Here is a 20,902-nt window from a genome sequence, read left to right as displayed (position 1 = left end):
GGTAGCAAAAAGATGAAGAAATGGTTTATGTAAATAATAGGGTTCCTCCTGCCTCTCACTACTTTCTGTTTCTACACAGAGCTTCCAAATGAAAAGTTCGCAGAGACTGCCTGGAGCTGGTAGCTTGCATCCAATTGGAAGGAGCTAGGATCACCCCAAAAGCTGTAACAAAATCTAGAATACTGGGTTAGGGAGAGAGACTTACTCTCTCAGTGGAGATAAGCACAGCCAGGATAATTCCAGCCCGAGTAAGTTTATGTCTGAGATCTGAACTATACATGACCGTTCCTCAGCTCAGCCCCAGTAGTTTCAGTTTCCCAGATCTACTTCCTGCAATGCCTCTTACTCTGCTAGAGATGCTCAAACCTATACCTATATTTGATTCAATGTAAAGACCCACAGCTGGTGAGAAGGGAGGAGACAGGCATGTAGTACCAGTGGCAGCAGTAGTCTTCTTTCATAGGTTAGAGAGTTAGCCTCAAGTCACACTTTGCAATTCAAGTCAAACAGGCTGCACCCCCAATTCAAACCCTACCCTGGACCTGGTCTTTCAGGATCTGCTCAACTCCAGGGCCTGGTGATTTCATACCAGCCAGGTTGTCCTGTGGATTAAGTCCACATGTGTGGGGAGGACCCACCACATGCCAGGCTAGGCACAGAATAAACAGAGATGAATCAGACAAGCTCCCTAGCTTCCATAGCAGCTACAGGCTAGGACAAAACAGTAGCCAACAAACTCATCATGAATAGAAGACAATACGTGTTACCTTGTAGTCCCCAAATCTAGCAAGGGCCTCAAACAAACCAAGCTCAGTAAAAGTAGCTAAAAAATAATGAATGCCAGTTATTAATAACTACGGGTGACTTAAAAAGGGATGATGAGGAGTTCCCATGTGGCTCAGCAGGTTAAGGACCCAATGTGGTCACTGGAAGGCTTGAGTCACTGCTGTGGCACAGGTTCAGTCCCTGGCCTGGAAACTTCTACATGCCATGGGTGTGGCCAAAAACAAAATTCCTTTAATTAAAAAATAAAAATAAGGGATGATGTGAAATACATCATTGAGATATTTTCTAAGTCACTGGCAGAAGAACTGGGGTCCATCAGATGCCAGGCTTAGCAGGTTCTTCAACATTTATATTCTTCCTTCCTATAGTGAAAACTCTTGGATCTCTGGGTGCATCTCTAGGGCAGAGATGTTCAAATTAAACAGTAAGCAAGTAAACAGAAAATGTAGAACATATCAGCAAATCATCCAGAACTGCTTCTTACCACTTTCTTTTCTCCTGCTTTGGTCCAAACTACTATTCTCTTTCACCTGCATTATTGTAAAAGCCTCCATCCTATCTGGTCTCCCTGCCATGACACTCGCCCCAACTACAACCTATTCTCAAAGTAGCAGCCAGAGTGATCCTTCCAATGCATAAGTCAGATCATGTCACTCTTCCACGCAAATTTCCCTAGTGCTTCGCTATTCCAGGGCCTCGTCAACTATGCTTCCACGTCAGGGCCTTTGCACCACTCCCTTTGCACCATTCTGCCTAGAATGTTCTTCATATATCTCTGCACAGCTCCCTTCCACACCTCCTTTTCCGTGAGGTCTTCCACAGCCATAGCCACATAGGATCCTTAACCCAATGAGCGAGGCCAGAGATTGAACCCACATCCTCATGGTTACTAGTTGGGTTCATTACCACTGAGCCACTAAGGGAACCACTGGATTTTTTATTTATTCATTAACATATCACCATAAAGGCAGAAGTTGGGAAAAAGAAAAAAAGAAAAAGGAAAATTGGATTAATGATAAATACTGTTGAGAAAACAAAACAGGAAAAGGGGGTAGGGCACTGGAGTGAGGAGGTTTGAAGTTGACATGGAGTAGTCAGGAAGGCCTCAGGGAGAAGACATTTCAACAAGACTTAAAGGCAGGGAGGGAACAAGTTACATGGCAAATATCAGCTATATAATTTGCAAGGCCCAGAGAAAGTGGGAAATGTGAGGCCTTAGTTCACAAATTATTAAAAATTTCAAGACAGCAATAGCAGAGCATTAAGTACAGGGCTCTTCTAGGTAGCCTGTGTGACTGCACGGGTCCCACACCAATGAAGTGGCCCTGCACATGGCCTCGGGAAAAGTGTGAAACAGCAAGTTCAAAGTCCCCAAGAAGGGACAGTGCATAGAGAATGAGCAGAGAGGCCATGCTTGTAAAACATGAACATTTCTAGGCTCTTTTACTGGATACTCTGATCCAGCACATTTGAGGTTCGTCTGTCCAGCAGCATTCTCCTGTCTGGATAAGTTTGAGGAACACCAATCCATCCTCACATCTTGGGATGTACCCTGCTGCTAGCTGTTGTGTACCACTCAGATAGTCAGTTTCCAACTTGTTCCCCTGGTCACCTTGGGTTGGCAGCCAGAGTCTCTGCTCTGGGAACCTCCATGTGCCTAAAATACGACGGGCTCTTCCTAGTCTGCCCCACCAAGGGATAGAGTGAAGTCCTCCTGGACTCCCAGCTGGATGGCTAGAGATCTGCAATGGGCAGCCAGACTTCCCTGAGTGTTCCTTCTCCTCTAAGGAAGACTATGGAGCTGTACTCTGCTCTCACCATTCATGGGATGTTAAAGACAGCTATTTGCCTAGACTAACTTAATTTCCAGGTGCACTGTCTTGGGTCTTTGAATCTCCAACATCTATCCCTTACTCCTTTAAACAATAATTAAATATGATGTGGATGATCTTGGCAATCAATATTAGACACTTAACTCACTCAACTTCTTTCTGTTCGGTCAGGGAACCAAAAAGACTTTTCTGCCTTTTTAGCTTCCATATAAAATACTAATTTCCAATGAGTAAATCTAATTAACATCTGTAGTTACTATCTGCAAGAATATCACTTTATTGTTATGGTGAGTATTTTCACTTTCACTAGTTCTAGATAACTAGTGGAAAGTCTTTCTAAAAATGTCAACTAGAGTTCAGGGTCCAAAGTAAATGTAACAAACCAGTGGTTCTCAGCAACAGTGAGTTCTTCCTGGGGACTATGTGGCAATGCGTGGATGCAGGTGGAGGGTGCTATTGGCTCTAGCGGGTGCTAGAGGGCAGAGATCAGAGATGCTGCTAAACATCCTACAATGCACAGAACAGCCCCCATGACAAAGAATTATCCATTCCATGGTATCAATAGGACTACGATTGAGAAACCTTGAAAAAGACTTTGCAGCTACAGATTATAATTCCCAATTCACTATACTTGAGCTTAACATCTTAAAATCAAACCTTTAAAAGATAATGAAACAAAATCTCATTTACACTGTAATGAAAAGAATAAGGTTGAGTAACGGGACCTACATTAGTGAAAACAGGGATTAGAAAGCATTTGATCAAAGGTGGAGAACTGCAGTAAGCTGATGTTTAGGATCTCAAAGGAACCCAAGTGAAACCGTGGAGGGCAGTGGGGCACAGAGAGATTACAGTGGGTCGGGACCAGAGAAATTACACTTCTCTGGGTGTCATGGATTCCTAGGTGCAGTCCACCTAGTCTAGCAGATAAGATGCATAGATATCAGACAGAAAAGACCTCCCTTCTTCAGCAACCAAGATGCTAAGAGATCTCTTGACAAGAATAGGATAAAAATAAAAGGATGGAAATCAGAAGTAATACCTAGGGCAAAGCAAATGCTTTATCACGGTGCTAATTCAAGCTGGTTTCAATGAATAAGCATACTTGGAAAATATCCTTACCTCTCATCTATCTTCTCCTTTGTAAAAAGATTAATTACACTTATCTCCAAGGCTTACTAGGAAAACCAAACTGACTAAGAACAAGATGGAACAAGACAAATGCAATGTCTGGCACATAGCAGGCATTCAGCAGAAGGTAGCTTTCTTCTGGCTCTGACTCAAATCAGGTTCCATGAATGCAGGTATAGGAAGTGAAGTTCCCTGTTCACACTTAAAAACTCTCCAGAGGACGAAATGGGGCTATCCATGGTATGAAGTTGTCAGGACATGTCTGTACAGCAAGATCCCTGCTCTCAAAAATGTTAAAATGGTGGGAGGACCTGCCAATTAAACACATACAAGCTCGAGTGTACACAATAAATGACTCAGCCTCTGTCACTTGTAAAGGGTCAGAGTTTCACTTGAAGAGGAAGATAAGATCACCTTTTTTCACATTGCTGTCTAGGGTACTTCAGGAAAGAACACTCAAAACTGATATAGAACTTAAATGTAAAAGGGCCATCACCTAGTTCAGAGTTAATTATAAGTAATTTTAATGAAACAGTACGTTCCCTCAGGTTTCCATGCTCTTCTCTGAGGTGTAATGCAATAGGCCCAAGACACACACCCTTGTAAATTTATAATAAACACAGCTCTCCAGCTCATCTAGAACACATTCTTGGCTGCTGCTTGGCGACAGGTGTCACATTTACAGTTGCCAGTGAGCCCCGGGGTGTAATTTCACTTCTAAATAAAGAAGCATAATCAATAGAACCAGAACCATCCTGCGCGAACAGTACCCCTCCCTGACTCATTACAGCGCTTGTTTACCCAGAAAACAAAATTCTCTGTCCTAGTCCACACCTCAATTCGGCTTTCAGAAAATATATCGCAGTATGAAAGTCGGGCGAATCCGGCTCCCGGTGGTGCAAACGCCCTGGTTCTCTTTGGCCTTCCTCACGCGACAGATCTGGTCCAAGTGTGGGCAGGGCACCGGGAACTCAATGCACCCACCTGGATGGAGCCCTGGTGGCCCACCCCGCTGGGTACGGGGCCGGCTCCGGTGACCGTCGCAGTCCCGGCAGCGCGCGCTGGGCGAGCCCTCAGAGCCAAGCCGCAGTGGACTGAGGGCTGCCTCCTCGACGCCCCGCTCCTTGCGCGCCCCACCCCGAGCCGCCGGCCCCCAGCCCGCGTCCGCCAGCCCTGCTCACCGAGACTCCGTACTTGAGCGCGATGCCCTGCAACGTGTCGCCGGCGCGGACCCGGTGCTCCACATGGCGCTCAATGACGCCGGCGCCCAGCGGCGCCCGCACGCTGGCCGTGCTGCCGTACGAGCGGGTCTTGGTGCGCGCCAGGCTCAGGGACAGCTCGGCCTCCTCGGCCTCGGAACTCGAGCGCGAGCGCGGCGGCGGCGGCGGCGGCGGCGGCGGCGAGGGGGCTGAGGGCCGGGGCGTGCGGGGGCCGCCTGCCCGCAGGGACCGCGCGGGCGAGGAATCCGCCATGGGTCCTGCGGAGGCCGCCAGGTCGGGAAGCTCGCCAAGGGGGCGGCGCCTCGTCCGCCGCCGCCTCCTCTTCCTCCTCACAGGGGATGCGAAGGGCCCTTCCGCGGGGGCGGCAGACTGGAGGCAGCGGCGGAAAGCTGCGGGCCGGCCATGGCGGGCGCCCGCTCCTCCGCGTCCCGCCTTCCCTGGCCCACCTGCAGGAGGAAGAGCGAAACGAGCTCCAGCTCTTGCCCCACCGACTCCCCACCCCTCCCCGGCTTCACCCTGCGCGCCCGACCCGGCGGGCCCTGCGGTGCGAAGAGCCGGGAGCGCTAAGGCCCGCGGCGGTGGGGCTACCAGTGCCCCATCCTTAGGCTCCCTCGGCCCCTGGTGGAACCCCAGTCAGGCCTGCAGAGTCCGGTTAGAGCCCTGCTCTGCCCACGGCAAACACCAAAGCTTTGCTCTGCCTCCTTTATTGATTCCCCAACAGGCGCCAGCTTTCTCAGACCTTCAAACTCGCCCTGCCAAGGGGACTTCCCTCCCCCACCCGATTACACCAGGACCTCACAGAAAACATTAAGACCGTTCAGCACACACAAATTGTCCAGGTCCATCTCAGCAGCCTGGAGGGTCCAGTGCTTTCACCAGTCCAGAAGGGACGGTGCCTGGTGGGTGACCTCAACCTAACCCTCCAGTTGTTTTAGTTTCACTCTTCATTGCACACCAGTGCCAGTTTTAGTCCTGCGCTGCTTTGAAAGTCTGCCTAGCTACAGTCCATTCTCCTGGATCACTGCTTAGAATTTACCATCTCTACCCCTCCCTTTTTTTTCCTTATCTCTTTCCTCTTTAGATACCCTGAAATCGTGATTCTCCAAAGTTTATCATTAAGTCCACCCATGTGGGTTCTTAGCTGTATTCTTGATCTGAACACCCTCTCCTCAACTTTCTGGCTTCCAACAGCATTCTCCACAGGGTGGGTATGCTTTTGCCAGAATCTACTGCCCGGGATTCTGTTGTACTCTGGACAGCTCTCAAAGAGGAGGCACCCTATAGGCAGGTTAGGAGACTGGAGGTTTGATTCATTGGCTGCATTTTCTGATATGTTGCTGTGCTGGACAGAGGCAAAGGAGCTAGAGCTCAGGAGACAGGACAGTGTTGGGGGGAGGAACAAGTGGTCCTGGGATCACCTTCCCACTCAAAAATTCTTGAGTGGCCCTCTGTGGACAACAGTAATAACATAATTCACAGGGGCATTCAACTCATTTCCACTTTTATTATTTATGCTATGGTCGTGCTCCATCTATAACTCATCCTGCAAGCTCCATTTGTTCCTGCCAAAGAGAGCCACTTGAACTTGCTCCTCCTCCCTATCTTCATGCCTTGCTTATGCTACACCCTCCACTTGTAATGCCACCCTTCCAATACTCTTTGTCTAAAAAAAATTTTAAGGTCCATCCCAAATGGTACATCCTAAAATGAGATCTTTCCTGATTCCTCCTATCTGCCTGCCTCCCCCAACTGTCTGATTGTTGTTTCTCCATTGAACCCCAAGTGGTTTGTACCTCTTGTCTAGCTTTTAACTGTGTTTTGTGTCATGTATTTATCTCCTCTATACATACTCCTGGGAGGTATAACTAGATCTTATTCATCCTTTTTAGCTCCAGCAATGCCTTTTAGCTCAGTGCCTTGAATAAAGCATCAAAAGTAGTTGAATTAAGGTGTAGGAAGAAGATCCCAAAAGTTGAATTAGGTTATTTGGCAAAAGTCTGCCACAGATGAACTTTTGGGTGGTATCCAGTGTGCCCATCCAAGCACGTGAAAAAGAGGCAGAACCCCAGAGTTTCAATATATAAATGAGATTAGTTAATACTTCACGAAAAAAGGAGAAATTGCCCTCAAAGAGTTGACAGTCTACTAGAGAGACAGCATGCAATATGTCTCCCACTAAAGAAATGTTTACTGAAGAAATGGAAGTTTTTATATGAAGATAAATGAATCAGGTTTTATGAGGTATTATCAAGTGTTCTCTGGAAAGGATTCCATGATCAATTAACTGAGGAAAGACTGCAGCCATGTTACCCTTTCAGAGAGTCACAATGCACATTAGAAAACTGAAAGCTCTAGAAGTCCTGCAGTAAAATAAGCTTTTGGATTTTGCTTGACACTGCATTCCCCAAACTCATTTGACCATGGAACCTCTCCACCAACACCACCACCACCACCCCACCCCCCACCCCCTGCAGGATTTCAACAGTTTGGGAAATGCTGAACTAAAATGAGGAAAGACAGGCCTAAATAAGGAACCAGGAAAATGACTTTGAGAGTCCGATTCCAAAGATGGAACAGTGTACATAAAGGGGCAGAAAATGACCCAGGAAGGAAAAAGGCTGGGTAATGATCACTTATTTCCTTTACAGAATGACTGAGGCCTCTGTAAAAGCACAGGGGAAAAGTTATCACCAAAAATGTATAATCATTCAAAAGCCATCCCAATTCTCTCTTATCAGGGCTAATTTCTAAGCTGTCCCTAGTTATTTTCAATATCACTAGCCATAAGGCGTTCCCACTGTGGCTCAGCAGTAACAAACCTGACAAGTATTCATGAGGATGCAGGTTTGATTCCCCGAGTGGGTTAAGGATCTGGCATTGAGGTGAGCTGTGGTGTAGATGGAAAACGAGGCTCAGATCTGGCATGGCTCTGGCTGTGGCATAGGCCGGCGGCTACAGCTCCAACTGGACTCCTAGCCTGAGAACCTCCATATGCCTCCAGTGTGGCCCTAAAAAGACAAATATGTGTATGTATGTATGTATGTATCACCAGCCATAAGAAATCCTGTGTCATAAAACACTTCCAAACAGTTGTAAAATGTTCTGAAATAAATTCAACACAATTCTCAGAATTTTCTCCATGATGTCTTTTTGTGATCTTCACAAGTTTCCTCTAGCTCTCAGAATTTAATCAGCTTGCATTAATACTTATTTGTATTCTATGGTTACAGTTATTTGTGAGTTGTTTTTCCCTAAATAGATTTGGGCTGTTTCCAAATATCTAGTCTTCCTGGGAGTTTTATATCGATTTCTCCCTAATCCAAAATTAATAAGCAAAAGAACATTGTAAATATACCAAAATAAAAAATTTCTATAAACAAAGTTAATATCTACAGTTTACAGGTCAGATTGAATTTTTATATATTTATTTTTCCTTCTTCAACCAGAATTTCAAAATTAGTTTTATGTATATCTACCTACAACACAGAGCAAACCTGATCATTAGTGGTGAAACATTAGAGGCATTTCCTTTGAGACCAAGAATAAGAAAAGGAAGGCTTCTGTTACTGCTTCAGTTTAATGTTGTTCTGGAGATCCTAGCCAATGCAATAAGAAAAAGAGGGAGAAAGGGAAATGAAGACAAGAAATAAACTGTTATTTACTGGTAATAGACCATACTAAAATGTTTACATGTAACACAGATAATATCTACCTTGGTACTGTTTAAACTATAAGACACAAAATCAGTACGCAAGTATCAATTGCATCAATCAATCAGAAAATATAATTGTGGAAAAGATAACCTTTTAGATACCAAAAGAATATTTAGGAATAACCTTAACAAAAGAGAAGCATGCTTTATATGGAAAAATTATTATATTCTATTGAAGGACACACAAGAAGATGCAAACAAAAACAGATATACACATTATGAATGTAAAGATGCAAAATAATGAAAATTTTATTTCCTTCCCAAACTAATATGTAAGTCCATTGAAATTTCAACCAATAGACTAGACAATAAGGTTCTACTGTATAGTACAGGGAACTCTACCCAATCTGGGATAGAGCATGATGGAAAATAATATTTTAAAATATTGTGTATATATTTATGACTGAGTCACTTTGCTGTACAGCAGAAATTGGCACAACATTGTAAATAAACTATACCTTGATTAAAAAAAAAATTTAAAGAAAGAAATTCCAACCAAAATCCCTATAGCATTCTTCAAAGCACATGACAGGCTTATCTTAAAATTCACATGTAAGATGAATGACTAAGAAGAGCCAAGGCATTTCTGCAGAAGAATGCAGAAGGGAGACTTACCTTCACAATCTTTAAGACATATAATACATAATATTTAATATATATAAGTATGAGAACTAAACCATGAAACTGAGAAAGACAAATGTAACAAATAAACAACAAAGAAAGCCCAGAAACAGACCCAAACATGTAAGACAGGTTAATCTATGGTGATAAATGCCACTGCCACAATTAGTCATCCATGTGGGGGGAAAAAGTGAAATTAGATCTCTACCTTATAACATACACCAAAATCAATTATATATTGATTAAATACATCATTGGGAAAAGCAGACTTTAACACTTTTAGAATATCTTTATACCTGGGATAGCAAAGAATTTCCCAAGCAAGATACCGAAAAATATAAACTGCAAAGAAAAAAAAAAACTGAAAAATTCTACATACAAACACACACACACACAAAAACCTCTGTACCTAAAATGGCACCTTGAATAAATTTGAATAGACAAAGGGAAAAATATATTTGAAAATGGTAAAATATATTTGAAGACATATAACTGACAAAGTATTGCTATCCAGAATGTATCAGAATGTTTTCTAGTGGCCAACATCCACTAAAAAATGGTCAAAAGATATGAACCGAAAATTTACAGAAGATAAAATTCAAATGGTCAATGGACTAGGGAAAGATGTGCAAACATACCAACAATCAGAGAAATTCCATTTGAAACCGAAATTTCATAGAATTTTGATTTGACTTTTTTTTTGATTAGCAAAAATTAAAGAATGGGACAATTCTTAATATTGGTGAGATTTCTTCTGAACAACAGGAATTCTCAGACAGTATAAATTGGTGCAACCACTTTGAAGAGCTGTGTGACAATATCTAGTAAAGCTGAATACATACATATCTGGAGTTCTGGTTCTGGCTAGCTTGAAGTCTAAACTAATTTGTAGTCCTCCTAATGCAAGTATTTACAATTTAGAATTTTTTTTTCTTTTTTCTTTTTGGCTGTGCCCATGGCATGTGGAAGTTCCTGGGCCTGGCATGAACATAAACCACAGCAATGACAACACTGAATCCTTAACCACTAGGCCACCCGGGAACTCTTAAATTAATCTTTCAGTGAAAATCATAATTGAGCTGGCAATAAAAAGGGATAGCCTTATGTATCAAAACAAAAGGGATTTGAAAGCTAGAACATAAACCACTTGCCTAGACTAATACTGAAGGCAGTAGTCTGAATGGTTCTATAACCATTAAAGAAACTGAGTCAGTACTAGAGTTGAAAATCTTGCTACCAAAAAATATCAACATCAGAAGATCTTATAAACCTTTCAAGGAACATATTAATCTAATCTTATGTAAACTCTTTCAGAGAACAGGAATAGTAGAAAAAATCAACTCAGTTCATAGTATAACCATACACTCAATTTCATATCTATCATGGTATAACCATGACCCAAACCACTTGGAGATAGCATCACCCTCATAAACATGGATATAAGAATCTTAAAATAGCATTAAGCCAACTCTAACATGCATGCAAAAGATAATCCATCAGGAATAAGATAACTTTATCCCAGAAATTCAAGGGTGCCTTAATGTTAAGACATTAATAGATAAAATGTCAGAATAAATAGAAGAAAAAAATGAATCTAATAAAGGATGGGCAATATCTTTATAGATAATTTTTTAATTTATAAAAATACATTTCTTTAAAGAATTTAAATGACTTAAATAAATGAAAAAAATGACACCATGTTCATGGACAGGAAGACTCAATATTATAAAAATGCCAATACCCTATAAATTGCCCTGTATATTCTATGCAACAACAATGAGTTAGCAAAAAAGATGACAAGCTAATTCTAAAGGTGATATGGAAAAGCAAATACCCACAGACAGCCAAGATACTTCTGAAGAATAAGGAAAGGGAAACTGTCCTATCAGATATCAAGAATTACTATGGAGCTACGGTAGGTTGAGACAGGATAATAGTGCTGCTGGGAGAGCACCGGATAAGAATGGTGCACCCAGAAACAGATCCCAAATGTATGGGAACTTCATCTATGACAAAGGTAGCATTTCATAGACAATGTCTTCATCAATGGGACATGAAACACATAATGTCAGGACAGTTAGTTTTCCACATGGTAGGATCTCTACTTTCTGCCATATTCAATTTTTTTTTTTTTTTTTTTTTTTTTGTCTTTTTAGGACAGCACCGGTGGCATATGGAGGTTCCCAGGCTAGGGGTCAAATCGGAGCTGTAGCTGCTGGCCTATACCACAGCCATAGCAACGCCGGATCTGAGCCATATCTGTGACCTACACCACAGCTCATGAACTGCCATGTACAACACTTAACTTCCAGTTGGATTACAGACTTAAATGTGAAACTAAAAGTTTAAAACTTTTAGAAGAATATATAGAAAATATCTTTATGATCTGAGGATAAGAAAGGATTTCTTTAGTAAGACCAAGAAAAAGATTAACTCATAAAAAAGATTGATAAGCATGACAACATTAAAATTAAGAACGTCTTCCCCTTGTGGCATAACAGGTTAAGGCTCAGGCATTGCCTCGGCTGTGGTGCAGGAAGCAAATGTGGTGCAGGTTCAGTCCCTGCCCTGGGAGCTTCCACATGCAGTGAGTGTAGCAAAAAAAAAAAAAAAAAAAAAAAAAAAAAAAAAAAAAAACTTCTGCTAACAAAAAATACCTTAAAGAAAATAAAGAGACAAATTAGAAACTAAGAAAATAGACAGTTATCCTAGGAACCAGAAATATTTGAATAAAATGTTGAATTATCCCTCATTATCCAAATTCTAGCTAACTTCTACATGAGAATCAAGAACTAAAGAAATTCTGAAAACTACTATCATTATTTGAACTCTGGCTGTCTGAATTCAGAAACTGCATAAATTCTGGTAGCAGAGAGTGTTTTATTTGTAATATAAGCGACCAACCAATAATTAACATCTAGAATATTTAAAAAGCTAATTCTGGAGTTCCCATTGTGACTCAGCATTAACAAACCCGACTAGTACCCCTGAGGATGCAGGTTCAATCCCTGGCCTCACTCATTGGGTTAAGGATCTGGCATTGCTGTGAGCTGTGGTGTGGGTCGCAGACACTGCTCCAATCTGGTGTGGCTGTGGCTGTGGCTGTGGCCAACAGCTATAGCTTCGATTTGATCCCTAGCTTGGGGACTTCCAAACGCCACCAGTACAACCCTAAAAAGACAAAAAAAAAAAAAAAAAGGCTAATTCCTACAAAACAGTAAGAAAAAGACATAAGCCAATGGCATAATTAGAATTTTATAGGAGAAAAAAATCCTAATTGTGAACAAGCATATGAAAAGATGATCAATCTCACTAATATCAGAAAAATTCACATTAAGAACACAAAGAGGAGTTCCAGGCACGGCTCAGTGGAAACCAATCTGACTAGCATCCATGAGAACGTATGTTTGATCCCTGGCCTTGCTCAGTGGGTTAAGGATCCAGTACTGCTGTGAGCTGGGGTGTATGTCCCAGACTCGGCTTAGATTCTGAGTTGCTGTGGCTATGGTGTTATCCTGCAGCTACAGCTCCAATTTGACTCCTAACCAGTCTGGCAAAGCCAAGGTATCAGTGAAGATAGGCATTCCTTTTTTTCCATTATTTTATGTCCACATCTGTGGCATGCAAAAGTTACTGGGCCAGGAATTGAACCTGTACCACAGCAGCGACCTGAACCACAACAACAACAACACTGCATCCATAAACCACTGCACCACCCAGGAACTCCAGAAATCTGTGCTTAGATTTATTCTTTTGCATGTGGATATTCAGTTGCTAAGCCTGATTGAGAAGACTATCCTTTCTCCATTGAATTGCCTTTGCCTCCTTGTCAAAGATAAGTTAACAATATTTGTGTGATTGTATTTCTGGGCTCTCTATTCTGTTCCATTGATCTTTTTGTCAATTTTTTTCACCAGTACCACACTGTCTTGGTTACTGTAGCATTATGGTACATCTCGAAGTTTGGAGTGTTAAGTCCTTTTTGTTTTGTTTTGTTTTGTTTTAGTGTTAAGTCCTTTGACTTTGTTCTTTCTCTTTGGTATTATATTGACTAGTCTGGGTCTTTTGCCTTTCCGTATAACCTTTGGAATTAGTTGGTTGATATCTACAAAATAACTTAGATTTTGATTGGAATTGTACTGAATCTATACGTCAAGTTGGAAAGAATTGGCATCCTAATAATACCGAGTTTTTCTACCTATGAACATGAAATCTCTCTCCACTTGCTTAAATCTTATTTGATTCCTTTCACCAGCATTTTGTTTTTTCCCTCCTAAAGATATTATACATATACCAAAGGTTTTTTTCTTTTTCTTTATTCCTTTTTAAAAAAAATTTTTTTGGTACCAAAGTAGATGCTATTGTGTTCTAATTTCAGATTACAATTACAGGAAGGCAATTGCTTTTGCATGTTGACCATGTAACCTACAACCCTGCTATAGTTGCTTATTAGTTCCAGAAGGTTTTTAAAATAATTCTTTGGCATTTCCTTCATAGACAATCATGTCATCTATAAACACAGTTTTATTTCTTCCTCCCCAATTTGTGTATACCTCCCTTCCCATTCTTGTCTCACTTCATTCACCAGGACTTTCAGCATGAGGTTGAATAGGAATAGTGAGAGAAGACATCCTTGTCTTGTTCCTGATCTTGGGGAAAAGCATCTAGTTCCTCATTAAACATATCAGCTATAGTTTTTAGATATCTTCTTTATCATATTGAGGATGGTCCCCTCTATTCCTAGTTTGCTGGGAGCTTTTTATCATGAATAAATGTTAGATTTTGTCAAATGTCTTTTCTGTATCTATCAATGTGATCATATGATGTTTTTCTTCTTTAGTCTGTTGATGTGATGATTACATTAATTGATTTTTTGAATGTAGAACCGTACTTCCACACCTGGAATAAACCCCACTTGGTAGTAGTGTAAGATTCTTTTTATACAATGCTGGACTCAATCTATTAATATTTTGTTGAAGATTTTGCATCTTTTTTTTTTTTTTTTTTTTTTGGTTTTTTCTAGCGCTGCAGCGCGACACATGGAGGTTCCCAGACTAAGGGTCTAATCGAAGCTGTAGCTGCCAAGTCTACGCCACAGCCACAGCAACACAGGATCTGAGCCGCGTCTGCAACCTACACCACAGCTCATGGCAACACCAGATCCTTAACCCACTGAGCAAGGCTAGGGATTGAACCAGCAATCTCATGGTTCTTAGTCGGATTTGTTAACCAATGAGCCACGATGGAAACTCCTTTGCATCTATTTTTATGCAAGATATTGACCTGTAATTTTCCTTTCTTATAATGTCTTTGTCTGATTTTGATATAAGGGTAAAACTGACCTCATTAGAATGAATTAGGAAGTGTTCCTTTGCTTCTATTTTCTGGAAGAGATTATAAAGAATTGGTATTGTTTCTTCCTTAAATTCTTGGTAGGATTCACCAGTGAAACCACCTTGGCTATAATAAATCTAATAAGAATTAGAACAAAAATAAATGAAATGGAGACTAGAAAGACAACAGAGAAAATCAACAAAACCAAAAGGTGGTTCTTTGAAGAGATCAACAAAATTGACAAACCTTTAGCTAGAGTGACCAAGAAAAAAAGGAAGAGGTGCATATACTAAAATTAGGAATGAAGGACAGAGCATCACTACTGATCTTACAGAAATAAAAAGGACAATAAAGAAATATTGTGAACAACTGTTTGCCAACAAACTAGATAACTTAGATGAAATGGATAAATTCCTAGAAAGACTCAAGCTAACAAAAGTGACTCATAAACCATACTACATTGGTGTATATTAGAATAAGTGAAAAATCCCACATGATCATCTCAACAAACACAGAAAAAGTCTTTGATGAAATCTAACACTCTTTCATTATAAAATCATTGAACAAAGTAGGAATAGGCAGGAACTTCCTCAAACTTTTAAAGGGTTTTATGAAAGGATACCATCAAGAAAGTAGAAAAAAGAACAACCCATGGAATTGGAGAAAATATATACAAATTGTATACCTGATAAGGAATTTATAATCAGAATATGTAAAAAACTTTTATAGATCAATAATGAAAAGAGAAAACTCCCACTAAAAAGTAGGCAGGAGTTCCCATCATGGTGCAGCGGAGGTTGCAGGTTGGGTTAAGGATCCAGTGTTGCCATGAGCTGTGGTGTAGGCCTCAGACATGGCTCAGATCTGGCGTTGCTGTGGCTCTGGCGTAGGCCCGTGGTACAGCTCCAATTAGACCCCTAGCCTGGGAACCTCCATATGCTGCAGGTGTGGCCCTATAAAGACAAAAGACAAAAAATAAAATAAAATGTAGGCAAAAGATTTGAATAGACATTTCTCCAAAGAAAATATAAAAATGGTCAATAAATACAGGAAAAAAATGTTCAGCATCATTAGTCATTATAGAAATACAACACATATCAAAATCACAATGGGATGCTACTTCACACCAAGTGGGATGTCTATTATAATAATTTTTTACAAGACACATTAACAAGTGTTGATAAGATAAGGAAAAATTGGAACCCTCACACATTACTGGTAAGAATATAAAATGGTGCAGCTACTTTGGAAAACAGTTTGGCAGTTCCTCAAAATGCTATACATGAAGTTATCATAAGACCTAGCAATTCTACTCCTACGTATACAACCAAGAGAACTGAAAACATATGTTTCCACAAAAGCCTGTGCACAAAGGTACATAGCAGCATTATTCAACATAGGCAAAATGTGAAAATAACCTAAATGTCCATCAGCTGAAAAATAAAGAAAATGTGGTATATCCATACAGTGGAATATATTGATCATAAAAAAGAATAGAGTACTAATACATGCTACAACATGGATGAACCCTGAAAACACTATGCTCAGTGAAGGAAGCCAGTCACAAAAGACCACAGGTTGTATGACCCCATTTATGTGAAATACTCAGAATAAGCAAATCCAAAGAAGACAGAAAATAGATTAGTGTTTGTCAGGGTCTGGAAGTGGGGGGAGGAGGGAGTGATGGCTAATGTATAATGTATAATGTGGGGCTTCTTTTAGGGGTTTTGAAAATGTTCTGAGGTTAGATTGGGTGACAATTACATACACAAACAAAACAAAACACTGAACTGCAGTGTTTTAAAGGAGTAAACTGGAGTTCCCATTGTGGTGCAGTGGAAACAAATCCGACAAGTATCCAAGAGGATACGGGTTCCATCCCTGGCCTCACTCAGTGGGTGATGTTTTGCTGTGAGATGTGGTGTAGATCGTAGACTCAGCTTGGATCCCGAGTTGCTATGGCTGTGGCATAGGCTGGCAGCTGTAGCTGCCGATTTGGCCCCTATCTTGGGAACTTCTATATGCCTCGGGTGCAGCCCTAAAAAAAAAGCCAGAAAAAAGGGGGATAAATTTATGGTATGTGAAATATATCTCAATGAAGCCATATTTTTAAAATACAGAGATTATTCAGCCATAAAAAAATGAAATCTCGCCTTCACGTCAGTATGGATGATCTTAAGAGCATCATGCTAAGTAAAACAAGTCAGAAAGAGAAAGATACTCTATGATCTCACTTACACGTGGAATTTAAAAAAAAAAAAAAGCAAAACAATAATAATAAAAAAAAAAAAACCCTGAATCTTACAGATAAAGAAACAGACCAGGGAGTTCCCTTTATGGCTCAGTGGTTAACGAATCCAACTAGGAACCATGAGGTTGCGGGTTCGGTCCCTGGCCTTGCCGTGAGCTGTGGTGTAGGTCACAGACGTGGCTTAGATCTGGCGTTGCTGTTGCTCTGGCATAGGCCGGTGGCAACAGCTCCGATTAGACCGCTAGCCTGGGAACCTACATTAGCCATGGGTGCGGCCCTGGAAAAGACAAAAAAAAAAAAAAAGAAAGAAAGAAAGAAACAGACCAGATCGGTGGTTGGCAGAGGCAAAGTGAAATGCGTGAAGGGAGTCAAAGGTAGAAACTTCCGGTTATAAATCATGGAGATATAATGCAGAGCATAGTGACTATAGTTAATAATACTGCATTGCGTATTTGAAATTGCTAAGAGTAGATCTTAAAAAGGAAGGGGGTCAAAAGGTAGCCCCCAAATGCAGAGAGAATGGTTTAATAAAGCACCATCACTCAGCTTCAAGCATTATCAAGTCATGGCCTATCTTGTGTCATCTGTACCCCCACTCTGCTACCCAACCACTGCCCTCACATTGGATTCTTTTTTTTTCTTTAAAAATTTTTTTAATTGAAATACAGTTGATTTACAATGTTCTGTCAATGTCTGCTGTACCACACTGGGTTATTTTTAAAAGCAAATCTCAGATATTACTTCTTCAATTAATATTCAGTATTTTTTTCAGTAATATTCAGTAGTAACTTTCCAAAAGATAAGGATTCTCCTAAGAAAATAATGATGCCATTATCATATCCAATTTTTAAATTATACCTTAATATAATCAAATAGCCTAAGTTCACACTTTCACCGATTGTCTCATAAATGTGATTTTTTTAACAGCTGCTTTAAGATCTACACATTGCATTTGGTTATTTGTCTCTTACATTTCTGTGTATCTACAAGCTCCTTCTTTTATTTTTCTTGCACTTTAATTTTTTTTTTTTTTTTTTTGGTCTTTTTGCTATTTCTTGGGCTGCTCCCGTGGCATATGGAGGTTCCCAGACTAGGGGTCGAATCGGAGCTGTAGCCACTGGCCTACGCCAGAGACACAGCAACACGGGATCCGAGCCATGTCTGCGACCTACACCACAGTTCACGGCAACGCCGGATCCCCAACCCACTGAGCAAGGTCAGGGACCGAACCTGCAACCTCATGGTTCCTAGTCGGATTCTTTAACCACTGCGCCACGATGGGAACTCCTTGCACTTTAATTTTTGAAGAAATAGATTATCATGTAGAATTTCCCACATTCTGGATCTTGCTGATTGACACTGTGGTATCATTTAACATGATCACTATTGTATACTGGTTCACTTATAGATGCTTGTTGCCAATTACACTATAAATACGATAATCCATATTTCATCATCATAGTCACCACCCCTTCAGTGCTTACTAGGCACCACATCTTTTGTGGCATACTTGACAAAAATTATCTCATTTTGTCTTCATAACAACCTCATATGGTAAATATCATCCCCCGTCTAGAAATGAAGAAAATAAGGCTTATTAGAAAGGTTAAAAAAAAAAAATTGGCCATGAGGCAGGCAGTAAATTTACAGGTTCAACCCAATTTACAGGTTCAACACTATCCTTTGCCTTGGATTATGGTTGTTTATTTTTAATCAACTCTGAGAAATAGTCTTTTAGTCTATCCCAAGAACTTACTTTTCACATTTCATCTGTAATACCTGGGATTCTTTCAGCTTGAAGTAACAGAAAACTCCATTTCAAACTGACTCAACAGTAAGGATATTTATTATCTCATTTGACAAGAAATTTAGAAGTAGGTCAGCACCAGGGCTCAACAACATCACAGATCCAAGTTTATTCTGTCTTTTTACTCTGCTATCATCAGTGTTGGCTTTGTCCTAGGGCTGGATCCCCTGATGGTTCTGAGATGGCTCTTCTAGTTTCAGGTGCATAAACACATCCAGATGCAACAACATCCTAAGAAGATGGTGGCATATTTCCCTATATGTCTCTATTTAAAAGCAAGAAAACCTTTCCCAGAGGGCCTTCAGCAGACCCCTTCTCGGGTCTCAGTGGTAAGAACTAGGTCACATGCCTATCCCTAATCGCTCAGTGGTCAGTCAAGAGGATTCTATTCACCTTGCCCATGATAGGTTTAGGAGTGTGCCTCTGAGATGGTAATAGGATCACGTTCCCTAATGGGTGAACACCTAAACAGGCTCCTGTAAAGAAGAAGGAAGGGAGGGGGAATGGATGTTATGTAGGCAAGCAACAGTATCTACTACATGTTCCCAATGAGGCATGCTACATATTCCATTGCAAATTTACTGTTGATGTATCAGCCTCCTCTTCTACATGAAGATGAGGCTAGACAAGATGATCTATAAGGTCTCTTCCAGCTCTAGGAGTTGTGTTTCAATTTTACATTTTCATGTAAAGGAGACTGAGACTGTTGGATAGGTCTTGTACCTCTGCTTTGGCTGCCAACTATGACTTGAACGAAAGAAATCATTTCTATGCCTGCTTCCTTTCAGTCTTCATCTGAAGCAATGTTCCATTCATTCAATCACATGCAGATATTTTCCCTGTGGGGAACTACAAGGAAGCCAATGAAAAAGATATCTTAGCTATATCAAACCTTTACTATCATTTCTTTCAATCTGAATAAATTTGCTTTATTACTTCTGGCTTATGTCTACCATCAGCTTTCCCTGGGGAAGCTACTAGCTTCACCTGTAAGCAGTCATATTCTAATTTAACAGAAAGCTATGACTTGTGACAAATGCATAACATAAAAAAAAATCAAAGAGAACTAAATAGACATTCTCCAAAGAAGGCATATGGATGGCAATAGACACATGAAAAAATGCTCAACATCACTAATTATTAGAGAAATACAAATCAAAACTACCATGAAGTACCACCTCACACTGGTCAGAATGGCCATCATTAACAAGTCAACAAATAATTAATGCTGGAGAAGGTGTGGAGAAAAGGGTACCCTCCTTCACTGTTGGTGGGAATGTAAATTGGTACAACCACTATGGAAAACAGTATGGAGATACCTCAGGAAACTAAATACAGAACTACCACATGACCCACTCCTGGGCATATATCCAGACAAAACTTTGATTGAAAAAGATATATGTATCTCTATGTTCATTGCAGCACTATTCACAATAACCAACACATGGAAACAACCTAAATATCCATCCACAGATGAATGGATTAAGAAGATGTGGAACATATACACAATGGAATACTACTCAGCCATAAAATATATAACCTAGTGCCATTTTCAGCAACATGGATGGAACTAGAGATTCTCATACTAAGTGAAGTAAGCCAGAAAGAAAAAAGACAAACACCATATGATATCACTTATTTGTGGAATCTAAAATATGGCACAGACAATACTATCTACAAAAAAAAAAAAACAAAAAAACAAAAAAAAACAGATCATGGCCAAGGGGAGCAGACTTGTGGTTCCCTGGGTGTGGGGGAGTGGGATGGATGGGCTTTTGGATGCAAACTCTTGTATTTGGAATGGATGGGCACTGTGGCCCTACTGTACAGCACAGGGAACTGTGTGTGATTGACTCACTTTGCTGTACAACAGAAATTGAAGAAACATTGTAAATCAACTATACTTTTAAAAAAATCATATTAAAAAAGAAAAAAAAATCAGAGACAGCCAGTCTGTTACACAGGACATTTGGAACAACAAACAGGAAAACTTGGAATGTGATTTCAACTGGTTTGGTCAGCCTCCATTTCATTTAATTCTTTTCAGCTCAGATTTGTCATTCTGGTGAGGAGGCCCAGGGTGTAGTCTATCAAGTCAATACTGGAAAGAACACTGGTCTCTCAGTCAGCAGCTGCTGTGTGCCATCATACATCCTGATGGTTCCAAGAGGCTTGGAAAATTAACTTTATTTTCCAATTCCATCATCC

The 20,902-nt window shown here is 40.6% G+C and overlaps 1 protein-coding gene across 3 annotated transcripts in view; it reads right to left on the bottom strand.

Annotated features, from left to right (window-relative positions):
• LYSMD2 (LysM domain containing 2) overlaps positions 1-20,902 on the bottom strand; it is a 33,730-nt gene that overhangs the window by 11,394 nt on the left and 1,434 nt on the right. Inside the window, exon 2 of one of the 3 annotated variants that reach the window (XM_005659606.3) lies at positions 4,931-5,415. The exons of 1 other annotated variant lie outside the window; for it this stretch is intronic. In XM_005659606.3, coding sequence (XP_005659663.1) covers positions 4,931-5,221 — 291 coding nt within the window. In that variant the 5' untranslated portion in view covers positions 5,222-5,415. One more of the 3 variants, XM_005659605.3, reaches the window with a different exon arrangement.

Source organism: Sus scrofa, chromosome 1 (assembly GCF_000003025.6).
Source record: "Sus scrofa isolate TJ Tabasco breed Duroc chromosome 1, Sscrofa11.1, whole genome shotgun sequence".
Taxonomy (NCBI): domain Eukaryota; kingdom Metazoa; phylum Chordata; class Mammalia; order Artiodactyla; family Suidae; genus Sus; species Sus scrofa.
The sequence above is the reverse complement of the archived record's forward strand: the minus strand, read 5'-3'. Positions and strand labels throughout refer to the sequence as shown.